Raw genomic sequence first — 12,194 nt, 5'->3', positions numbered from 1 at the left:
AATAGTTTGTACATGCATAACATTTCTCAGTTTTCCATATAACAGTACAACCCCAAGTAGGTTCTCTGTCATCCCTTTTGGACCTGTATTCTCCACCCTGCACACACACACACCCCAGAGTCTTTGACTTTAGTGCAATACATCTACGCCATAACTTTTTTAACCAGGTACCTATTGGTGTCACTAGCTCAGTTTTCACTTTTTTCAGAAAGATTTCTGAGGCCACTTAACTTCTTCTACTTCTTCTAGCGTTTGCCCTTCTTCCGTAGCCAGTCAACAGCGTCAGGTTGAGCCTGATGTAAAGTTTCGAGACCTCCTTTGAATCTGGAGAGGTGGCAGTCGTTGACTATGTGGGTCCTAGTCTGTCTGTAGCCGCAGGGGCAGTTCGGGTCGTCTCTGGCTCCCCAGCGATGGAACATAGCGGCGCACCGGCCATGGCCTGTTCGATAGTGATTGAGGAGGGCCCAGTCATAATGTGCTAGGTCAAAGCCGGGTTGACGCTCGCAGGGGTCTGTGATGAGGTGTTTGTTCTTTACCTCAGCTGACTGCCAACTCTGTTTCCAAGAGTCTGGAACAGAGAAGTTCAGTGTAGGCGTAGGGGACCAGATTGGGTGACGAGACGTCAAGCGTTGGACAGGGTGGGCGAAGATATCCGCGTATATTGGCAGGTCCGGTTGAGCGTAGACGTGGGAAATGAACTTAGATGATGCCGCATCCCGACGAATATCTGGCGGGGCGATGTTGCTAAGAACTGGCAGCCATGGAACCGGGGTGGAACGGATGGTTCCAGAAATTAGCCACTTAACTGAACGCTAATCTCTTAACTTGGCAATAATTCGAATTTTTTTGTGTGTGCTTATAAGCCTGGTCTCCATCACGCTTATCCTACTGTATTTTGTCTGACAGCTAGTAATAGAAGGTAGATTTCTCTCCCTGTTTTAAAACTCTGGAACATGTTTTTGTTGTGTTTTGTTTTTTAAAAATATTTATTTATTCCCTTTTGTTGCCCTTGTTGTTTTATTGTTGTTATTGATGTTGTTGTTGTTGTATAGGGCAGAGAGAAATGGAGAGAAGAAGGGAAGACAGAGAGGGGGGAGAGAAAGATAGACACCTGCAGACCTGCTTCACCGCTTGTGAAGCGACTCCCCTGCAGATGGGGAGCCGGGGGCTCGAACAGGGATCCTTGAACTTCACACCATGTGCGCTTAACCCACTGCGCTACCACCCGACCCCGAGAACATGTTTTTCTAAGCATACATACCAGCATGTAGGCCAAACTCCCTAGTAAATTTCTTTTACTACATCCAAATATTTCTTGCGGGTGATGCTTGATTTGTAGGTTGATTGGCGGTTTGCTAAACTCTGCCAAATGTATACTTCAGGTGTGGTCATGGGATCCTAGTCAGTGGAGGCTCTTTTCCATACACATGTGTTCTATTATTCAAGTTTCTAATTATTTTGTATTTTTTTACTTATATGCATAAGGACTCTGCATAGCTTTGAATGCGCGTGGTGTATTAATTATGAGTCAATACCATATTTTAAAAGTATTATTTAATAGAGGGCTTACATATTCAAATGGATGCACAAATGATACTTTCTCTATGTACATGATCTTTTCTTTTTTTAATATTTATTCATTTATTTTTTTCCCTTTTGTTGCCTTTGTTGTTGTTTGTTGTGGTTATTATTATTGTTGTTGTTGATGTCATCGTTGTTGGATGGGACAGAGAGAAATGGAGAGAGGAGGGGAAGACAGAGAGGGGGAGAGAAGACAGACACCTGCAGACCTGCTTCACCGCTTGTGAAGCGACTCCCCTGCAGGTGGGGAGCCGGGGGCTCGAACAGGGATCCTTGAACTTCACACCATGTGCGCTTAACCTGCTGTGCTACCGTCCAATTCCCGAGTAAAGAGAATTTGAGGACAGGAGAGGAAGAAGAAGAGGAGGAAGAAGAAGGAGAAGAAGAAGAGGAAGAAGGAGGAGGAGGAGAAGAAAGAAGGAGAAGAAGAAAGGAGAAGGAGGAGAAGGAGAGGAAGAGGAGGAAGAAGGAGAAGGAGAATTCTCAGGAGTTGGTAGCGCAACGGGTTAAGCGCATGTGGCGTGAAGCGGAAGGACCGGTGGCAGGATCCCAGTTCTGTCCCCCCCCCACCCCGCTCCCCCACCTGCAGGGGAGTCGCTTCTCAGGCAGTGAAGCAGGTCAGTAGATGTCTGTCTTTCTCTCCCCCTCTGTCTTCCCCTCCTCTCTCCATTTTTCTCTGTCCTATCCAACAACGACGACATCAATAATAACAACAATAAAAAAGCAATAAGGGCAACAAAAGGGAAAATAAATATAAAAAAATGCCATAGACTATTTAAGACTTTATAAAAGAAGAAGAAGGAGAAGGGGAAGGGGAAGGGGAAGGGGAGAGGGAGAGGGAGAGGGAGAGGGAGAGGGAGAGGGAGAGGGAGAGGGAGAAGGAGAAGGAGAAGGAGAAGGAGAAGGAGAAGAATTTTCCTATTCACTGTGTCAATAAGCACAGGGTTGAGAAACTCAACTGTGAGCGAGGATGGATGGTCTGTTGCAATCACAGTCTTGGTTTCCTTCCAGGGGCGTGACAGGAACAAACGGTTTTGAAAACGAACATGGCACATACCGTGTCAGTACCATTGTCCCCCTGAGGTGAGACACTGGGCATCTTTCATCACTTCTTCCCACCCCAACCCCTGGTTTGGCCCTACCTACTCTTTTCCAAAAGCTCAGATTCTCTTAAACAAATTAAACAAAGAAGTAAGATTTTATCATTTCCATATATGGGGCAGTGGGAAAGACAGCATCATGGTTCTTTTTTTTTTCTTCCTTTTATTATTTTTTATTAGTGATTTAATATTGATTTACAGAATCACAAGTCCACTGTGTAGAGTTCCACACAGTTCCTACCACCAGACTTCTGAATCCCAAGTCCTTCCATTGCAAACCCACCGTGGTTCCCCAAGGTTACAGATGTGGGTTAACTGTCATCTCTACAACAATTTGTCTACATTTGTACATAATTGCCCCCCCTTTTCCTTCCATGCTCAGTTCTCTCTTCCCCTCCAAGCCACTCGTGACCATTTTACTACATCCAAATATTTCTCTCCTTTTTTTTTCCTCTCTCTCTCTCTCTCTCTGTCTGGGTCCTGATGGAGCTGGAGTTCAGGCCCCTCTTTTTTTCTTCCTCCTATTACTTCTCCCCCCACTGGGAATATGGGTCAAAGTTGTTTTTGGGGGTGCAGAAAGTGGGAGTTTTGGCTTCTGTAATTGCTTCTCCACTGGGCATAGACATTGGCAGGTGGGTCCACCCCCCCCCCCACAGTCTGTTTCTATCTTTTCCTAGTGGGACAGGGCTCTGAAGAGGTGGGGCTTCAGGACACATTGGTGATGTCGTCTGCCCAAGGGAAGTCAGGTTGGTGTCATGGTAACATCTGCAACTTGGTGGCTGGAAGGTGGCGAGACATAAAGTGAGACAAGATGGTTGGTGAACAGGAACCAAAAAATAGGAACAGAGGAGACAGCATCATGATTCTTCAAAAAGACCCTCCTGCCTGAGGTTCTGAGGCCCCAGGCTCAATGCCCAGCACCACCATCAGTCAGAGCTGAGCAGGGCTCTGGTGTCTCTCCCCCCCCCCATGTATCTACTATATATCTACCTACCTATCTATCTATCTATTCATCATCTATCTCTCTCTTAAATAAATAATATATTGCTAAGAAAAAGACTTTCCTGCCTGAAGCTCTCAGGTCCCAGAAGCTCAGGTGGCACCACCATCAGCCAGAGCTGAGCAGGGCTCTGGTCTCTCTCTGCTTTTCTTGATATTACTTTTATTTAAAAAATTAAATAAGGACTTAGGGAGATAGTATAGTGGTTATGCAAAAAGAAAAAAAGGAACTTTTATTCTTGAGGCTCCAAAGTCCCAGGTTCAGTCCCTAGCACCACCTCAAGCCAGAGCTGAGCAGGGCTCTGGTAGAAAATTAAGTTAAATCAAATTAACGTGTGTGGGAATTGGGTGCACTCAACTGAGTGTAAAGAGCCAGGTTCAAGCCCCCAGCCCCCACCTTCCCAGGGGGGGAAGCTTCTATGAGCAATAAATCAGTAATTCAAGTAGTTTTCTGTCTTCTTTCTTTCTTTCCTTCTCTCTTTTGCTTCTTTCTTTATACCTGCCAATATTATCACTGGGGCTTGGTGCTTGCACTACGAATCCACCACTGGAGACCATTTTTTCTTTCTATTTTATCTGATAGGACAGAGAAAAATGAGAGAGGAGGGGAGGATAGAGAGGGAGAGAGACAGAGACCTGCAGCTCTGCTTCACCACTCAGGAAGCTTTCCCCCTGCAGGTGGGGACTGGGGGTTGGAACCTGGGTTCTGTGCATGGTGACATGTGCGTTCAACCAGGTGCTCTAGTGTGTGTGTGTGTGTGTGTGTGTGTGTGTGTGTGTTTCTTTGTTGTTGTTGTTTTTCCTCCAGGGTTATTGCTGGGGCTCAGTGCCTGCACTATGAATCCCTTGCTCCTGGAGGCCACTTTTTCCATTTTGTTGTTGTTGTTATTGTCTTCGTTGTTGCTAGGACAGAGAGAAATGGAGAGAGGAGGGGAAGACAGAGAGGGGGAGAGAAAGACAGACACCTGCAGACCTGCTTCACCGCCTGGGAAGCGACTCCCCTGCAGGTGGAGAGCAGGTCTTCTTACTTTTTTTAAAGTCTGTTTACTTATGAGCAGGGAGGTTTGCTCTGCTCAAGGTGATGTCAGAGATCGAACTCAAGACCTCACCTGAGTGGGTAAAGTAACTCACTTTGCCAGGTGTCTGACCCAAGTTTCAACCCGCCGGGACCTCATACATTGAAGCAAGATTTGGTGCTGCATAACTCTTTCCCTCTCCCTCTCCCTCTCCCTCTCCCTCTCTCCCTCTCTCCCTCTCCCCTTCTCTTTCTCCCTCTCTCCCTCTCTCCTCCCTCTCCCTTCTTTCTCTCTCCCTCTCTCCTTCTCCCTCTCCTTCTCCCTCTCCCTCTCTCCTTCTCCCTCTCCTTTCTCTCCCTCTCCCTCTTTCCATCTCCTTCTCTTCTTCTTCCTCTCCCTCTCCCCTTCTTCCTCTCTTTCTCCCTCTCCCTTCTCTCCCTCTCCCTCTTTCCTTCTCCCTCTCCCCCTCCCCCTCCTCTTCTCCCTCTCCCCTTCTCCTTCTCCCTCTGCATCTCTTCCTTCTCTGAGGAAAAACAACCCCAAGAGTTAAAATACCGGGAGTCGGGCTGTAGCGCAGCGGGTTAAGCGCAGGTGGCGCAAAGCACAGGGACCGGCATAAGGATCCCGGTTCGAACCCTGGCTCCCCACCTGCAGGGGAGTCGCTTCACAGGCGGTGAAGCAGGTCTGCAGGTGTCTATCTTTCTCTCCTCCTCTCTGTCTTCCCCTCCTCTCTCCATTTCTCTCTGTCCTATCCAACAACGACAACAACAATAACTACAACAATAAAACAACAAGGCAACAAAAGGGAATAAATAAATAAAATAAATATTTATAAAAAAAAAAGTTAAAATACCAATACAGATACAGATGGGTAGATACCAACAGCTGGAGATAAAGGACCCGAGAACTCATTCGCGCAGACCCAGTCGTTGTTGTTGTTGTTAGATAGGACAGAGAGAAATGGAGAGAGGAGGGGAAGACAGAAGGGGGGTCTGCTTTGCCAGGTGCACGACTCAGGGTCGAGCCCTTGCCCCCACCACATTGGACCACGCTTTGGTGCTGTGGTTCCTCCCCACCCCAAATGCTTTGTATTTGTTTTATTTGAGAGGGTTAAACTCACACACAGTGAGCAAGGACCTGGGTTCAAACCTCTGCCATCATGTTCCAAGACCAGTGGTGAAGCAGGGCTGCAGGTGTCTGTCTCTCTCCCTCTATCTCCCCCTCCTCTTTCAATTTCTCTGTCTCTATCCAATATAAGTAAATAAACAAATCTGTAAGAGAGAGAGAGAGAGACTAGAGCCCTGGCTCAACTCTGACTGGTGGTGCTGGGGATTGAACCTGGGACCTCAGAGCCTCAGGCAGGAGAGTCTTTTTGCAGAAAACCACTGTATTATCTCCCCAGCCCTGCTGTGGTTTCTCTCTCTGTGTGTCTCTGCCTCTGCTTCTAACTAAAAATTAAATAAATGAATAAATAGATAAAGGACTTGGGCAGTGATATACCTGACTGAGTGCATATGTTACCAAGGACAAAGACCTGGGTTCGAGCCCCCTGGTCCACACCTTCAGGGGGGAAAGATTCATGAGTGGTGAAGCAGGGCTTCAGATATCTCTCTCTCTGTCTGTCTGTCTGTCTGTCTGTCTCTCTCTCTCTTTAAAATGGACTGGGCAGTAGCACAGCTGGTTAAGTGAACATGGCACAAAGTGCAAGGACCGGCCTGAGGATCCTGGTTCAAGTCCCCGGCTTCCCACCTGTAGGGGAGTCGCCTCACAAGCAGTGAAGCACGTCTGCTGGTGTCTGTCTTTTTCTACTCTGTCTTCCCCTCCTCTCTCGATTTCTGTCCTGTCCAACAACAACAACAGGTATAACAACAATAACAACTTTAACAAGGGCAACAAAATGGGGGGGGGGGAATGGCCTCCAGGAGCAGTGGATTCATAGCAAAGGCATCGAATCCCAGCAATAACCCTGGAGGCAAAATATATATGTTATTCGATAGAGACAGAGAGAAATTGAGAGGGGAGGGAGAGAGAGAGAGACAGAGACAGAGAGAGAGCAAGCCTTGCAGTCCTGCTTTGCCATTTGTGAATCTTCCCCCCTGCAGATGGGGGGGGCAGGGGCTTGAACCCGGGTCCTTGTGCACTGTACCATATGTGTTTAACCAGGTACGCCACTGGCCTGATTGCTTCTATATCTGTGTATCCCCATCCCCTCTCAACTTCTCTCTGTCCTAGCATGGAATAAATCAGTATTTTTGAAAAGACAGTAAAAAAAAAATGACAATCATGAAATCTATTTATTTTTTATTTATTTTTAATTTTTTTTTAAATTTTAATTTATTTATTTTCCCTTTTGTTGCCCTTGTTGTTTTTTATTTTTGTGGTAGTTATTATTGCTGTTGTTGTTGATGTCGTCATTGTTAGATAGGACAGAGAGAAATGGAGAGAGGAGGGGAAGACAGAGAGGGGGAGAGAAAGACAGACACCTGCAGACCTGCTTCACCGCCTGTGAAGCGACTCCCCTGCAGGTGGGGAACCAGGGGGCTCGAACCGGGATCCTTATGCTGGTCCCTGCATTTCGTGCCACATGTGCTTAACCCGCTGCGCTACCACCCGACTCCTTATGAAATCTATTTATATCAAAGAAGAATGCTCCCCCTTTTTTTTTTTTTTTTACTTTCTGAGGTCCTTTTTTTTCAGGTAAATTAAACTTTTATTGAAAACAAAACATGTTAGGCAAAGAGAAAGAGAGAGACAGACAGAGAGAGAGAAAGGTAGAGAAAAAGAAGAGAGAAAGAAGGAACCAAGCGGTGGCACACCTGGTTGAGCACACACAATTCAGTGCACAAGGACCCAGGTTCGAGCCCCTGGTCCCCACCTGCAGGGGGAGAGCCTCACAAGTGGTGAAGCAGGGCTGCAGGTGTCTGTCTGACTCTCTCCCTCCTTCGCTCAATTTCTTTCTCTACCCAATAATAAATAAATAAAAATATTTAAAAGAAATAAAAATAAGAGAAAGAAAGAAAGAAAGAAAGAAAGAAAGAAAGAAAGAAAGAAAGAAAGAAAGAAAGAAAGGCTTGGAGCTGACTTACATATTGCTTACATGATAGTCCTAGAAAGAGAGAACAGGGAAGAAACACTTAACCTGGTTGAAGTCAGGGCCCAAGAGCTTTTTTTTTTTTTTAATTTCTTTCATGGGGGATCAGTGGTTTCAACCCGGCTTTGACCTGGCACGTTATGATGGGGCCCTCCTCAATCGCTATCGAACAGGCCATGGCTGGTGCGCCGCTATGTTCCATCGCTGGGGAGCCAGAGACGACCTGAACTGCCCCTGCGGCTCCAGACAGACTATGACCCACATAGTCAACGACTGCCACCTCTCCAGATTCAAAGGAGGTCTCGAAACTTGACATCAGGCTCAACCTGACGCTGTTGACTGGCTACGGAAGAAGGGCAAACGCTAGAAGAAGAAGAAGTAGTTTCCAGTCATCAGTAAAATACAATAGTTTGTACATGCATAACATTTCCCAGTTTTCCACATCACAATTCAACCCCCACTAGGTCCTCCTCTGCCATCATGTCCCAGGACTTGAAAACCCTCCTCTCTGCCCCCTCCAGACTCTTTTAGTTTGGTGCAATACACCGACTCCAGTCCAAGTTCTGTGTTTCCCTTTCTGTTCTTATTTCTCCATTTCTGCCTATGAGTGAGATCATCCCATCTTTATCCTTCTCTTTCTGGCTAATGTCACTTCACATGATTCCTTCAAGCTCCGTCCAAGATGAGGGGAAGAAGGTGTGTTGTCACCATTTTTAACAGCTGAGTAGTATTCCATTGTGTATACAGACTACAACTTTCTCAGCCCTCATTTGGCTATTACAAATTGTGCTGCCAAGAACTTATGTGTACACAGATCTTTTTGGATGGATGTGTTGGTTTCCTTAGGATATATCTCCAGGAGGGGAATTGCAGGATCATAGGGTAGATCCATTTCTAGCCTTCTGAGAGTTCTCCAGACTGTTCTCCACAGAGGTTGGACCAACTGACATCCCCCCCCCCCAGCAGTGCAGGAGGGTTCCTTTGTCCCCACACCCTCTCCAGCTACTGTTACCTTTTCTGATGCATGACATTCTCACAGGAGTAAAGTGGTATCTCATTGTTGTCTTTATTTGCATTTCTCTGACAACCCATGACTTGGAGCATTTCCTCATATGTTTGTTGGCCTTTTGGATCTCTTCTGTGGTGAATATTCTGTCCATGTCCTCTCCTCATTTTTGGATGGGGCCATTTTTTTATTGTTGTTGTTGCTGAGTTTCGTGAGCTCTTTATATATTTTGGTTATTAGCTTCTTGTCTGATGTCTGGCATGTAAAGATCTTCTCCCATTCTGTGAGGGGTCTCTTGGTTTAAGTAATGGTTTCTTTTTGCCGTGCAGAAGCTTTTCAGTGAGGTAGCCCCACTGGTTTATTTTTGCTCTAGTCTTCTTTGTAATTGGATGCCTTTAAAATTTATGTGGAAAAGAGTCTTGCCAATATTTTCCTTTAAGTATTTGATAGTTACAGATCCAACATGCAAGTCTTTGATGCATTTGGAATTTACTTTTGTGTTTGTTGAAATATAGTGGTTCAGTTTCTTCTGCATGTTTCAACCTAATTCCACCCCCCCGTTTAATGTGATACTACTTATCACAGTGCCAAGGAGTTGGTGACTCCCCTGAATCAGGGTCTCTACTATCTCCCCCACACCCTCATATCTCTTTCTCCCCAAGGAGAAAAGGAAAGAAGGGAGGAAGGAAGGAAGAGAGAGAAAGACACCCATAACTCTTCCTCATTGTTCATGAAACTTTTCTCCTGCAGGTAGGTAGGAACTTGGGCCTTGAACCCTATTATTATTAACTTTTAAATGTTCTATTTAAACAAGAGAGAGAGAGAGAGAGAGAGAGAGAGAGTCTATTGTCAGCAGAACACTTTGGCCCAAGTTTCTCCTGGTAGTTCCAGGTTTCCCGCAGCCCTGCCCAGCTACCTCAAGTGTGGACATTTTAGATTAATAGGCTCCAATGGTGTCAACTGAGCTGGCAGAGACCCACCCTCGGGCATGATGGTGCCACTCAAGGCAGGGCTGGGACTGGACTCGGGGTGAGGTGGGTGGTGCAGGTGACGCCCAGCTTTGTCATCCAGAGTGTCCCGGGGATATTTGGCATCAAATTCTCTGACACCTGTTTCCTTCTCCCCACCTCTGCTCAGACAATATTGACAGTTGCACCTGTTTTGTGGTGAGCTGGGGCCATGGAGACCTCACAGAGGCAGGACGCCAGGGACTCTGCTGTTAATTGTTGTTTAAAAAATAATTATAGGGAGCCAGGCGGTAGCGCAGCAAGTTAAGCGTACATGGTGCAAAGTGCAAGGACCCGCGTAAGGATCCCAGTTTGAGCCCCCGACTCCCCACCTGCAGGGGAGTCGCTTCACAGACTATTTCCCCAGCCCCTTGGAAGTTTTTTTTTTAATTTATTTTATTTTAAAAAGGAGAGAAATCGGGGAGTCGGGCTGTAGCGCAGCGAGTTAAGCGCAGGTGGCGCAAAGCACAAGGACCGGCATAAGGATCCCGGTTCGAACCCCGGCTCCCCACCTGCAGGGGAGTCTTTTCACAGGTGGTGAAGCAGGTCTGCAGGTGTCTGTCTTTCTTCCCCTCCCTGTTTTCCCCACCTCTCTCCATTTCTGTCTGTCCTATCCAACAATGATGACATCAACAACAAGAACAATATAACAACAACAACAAAAACAAGGGCAACAAAAGGGGAAATAAATAAATATATTTTTAAATAATAATAATAATCATAATAAGAGGTCTGGACAACAGTGCACCCAGTTAAGCGCACATAGTACTAAGCACAAGGACTTGAGAATGGACCTGGGTTCGAGCCCCGCCCCCCCAGTGAAGCACGTCTAAAGGTGTCTCTCTTTTTCTCTCCCTCTCTGTCTCCCCCACCTCTCTCAATTTCTCTCTATCCTATCCAATAAAATGGAGAAAATGGTCACCAGGAGCAGTGGATTTGTAGTGCAGGCACCAAGCACCAATGACAACCGTGGAGGGAAATAACAATAATAATAATAATGGAAGGAAGAGGAGGAGGAGGATGGGAGAGACAGCAAAAAAAAAAAAAAAGATGTTCCCACCTGAGGTTCCAATGTCTCAGGTTTAGTCCGCTGCACCACCATCAGCCAATGCTGAGCAGGGCTCTGGTTTCTCTCTTTTTTTTTTAAATTTATTTTTATTTTTATTTTATTTATTTATTCCCTTTTGTTGCCCTTGTTGTTTTATTGTTGTAGTTATTGGATAGGACAGAGAGAAATGGAGAGAGGAGGGGAAGACAGAGAGGAGGAGAGAAAGACAGACACCTGCAGACCTGCTTCACCGCCTGTGAAGCGACTCCCCTGCAGGTGGGGAGCCGGGGTTCGAACCGGGATCCTTATGCCGGTCCTTGTGCTTTGTGCCACCTGCGCTTAACTCGCTGCGCTACAGCCCGACTCCCCGGTTTCTCTCCTTTTTAAAATAAAATAAATTAAAAAAAAAAAAACTTCCAAGGGGCTGGGGAAATAGTATGACAGTTATACAAAAGCCTTTCCTGCCTGAGGCTCTGAGGTTCACTCCCCAGAACCACCATCAGCCAGAGCTGAGCAGGTCTTTGGCCTCTCTCTCTTTTGTTTAAATACAACATTTAAAAGTTAATAATAATAGGTTTCAAGTCCCCAGTTCTTACCTACCTGCAGGAGGAAAGTTTCACGAACAGTGAAGCAGGGTTATGGGTGTCTTTCCCTCTCTTCCTCCCTTCCTCCCTTCCTTCCTTCTTTCCTTTTCCTCCTTGTCCTCTTCCTCATTCTCCTCTTCCTTTTGCCCTTCCTCCTCCTCCTCCCCCTCCTCCTCCTCCTCTTTTTTCTTCTCTCTTTCTCTACCCCCTTTCTTTCTTGCCACCAGGCTTATCACTGAAGCTCAGTGCCTGTACTATGAATCTACCATCCCCAGCAGCCAGCCCGCCATTCCATCCATCCACCCTTCCTTCCTTCCTTCCTCCCTTCCTTCCTTCCTTCCTTCCTTCCTTCCTTCCTTTATTAGTGGGATGAAGAGAAATCAAGAGGTAAGGGGATATAGAGAGGAAGAGACAAAAGAAAAACACCTATAAACCTGCTTTAACCTGCTTTCCTCTTGCAGGTGGGGACCTGGGGCTTGAACTCAGGTCCTTGCGTACTGTAATGTGTGTCCTTAACCAGGGGCACCGCTACCTGGCCCCTACAGTAAATTTATTTATGTATTTATTTATTTTGTAAACAGGCAAAGAGACGAGACAGTAAATAGAGAATAAGAGAAAGAGAGAGAGACCTGCAGCCCTGCTTCACCACTTGTGAAGCTTTCCCTATGCATATGGGGACTGGGGACTTGAACCCAAGTCCTTGCACATGGTAACGTGTACGCACTCAGCCAGGGGCTTGAACCCGGGTCCTTGTGCACTGTC

General features: G+C 46.4%; 1 protein-coding gene across 1 annotated transcript in view; it reads right to left on the bottom strand.

The window, feature by feature from the left end:
• The window catches only part of ZNF317 (zinc finger protein 317), a 371,627-nt gene that overhangs the window by 155,511 nt on the left and 203,922 nt on the right, over window positions 1-12,194 (bottom strand). Inside the window, exon 2 of the mRNA XM_060181644.1 lies at window positions 9,531-9,537. Coding sequence (XP_060037627.1) covers window positions 9,531-9,537 — 7 coding nt within the window. The remainder of the gene's footprint in view (window positions 1-9,530; window positions 9,538-12,194) is intronic.

The sequence above is a fragment of the Erinaceus europaeus genome, chromosome 23 (assembly GCF_950295315.1).
Source record: "Erinaceus europaeus chromosome 23, mEriEur2.1, whole genome shotgun sequence".
Classification (NCBI taxonomy): Eukaryota; Metazoa; Chordata; class Mammalia; order Eulipotyphla; family Erinaceidae; genus Erinaceus; species Erinaceus europaeus.
The sequence above is the reverse complement of the archived record's forward strand: the minus strand, read 5'-3'. Positions and strand labels throughout refer to the sequence as shown.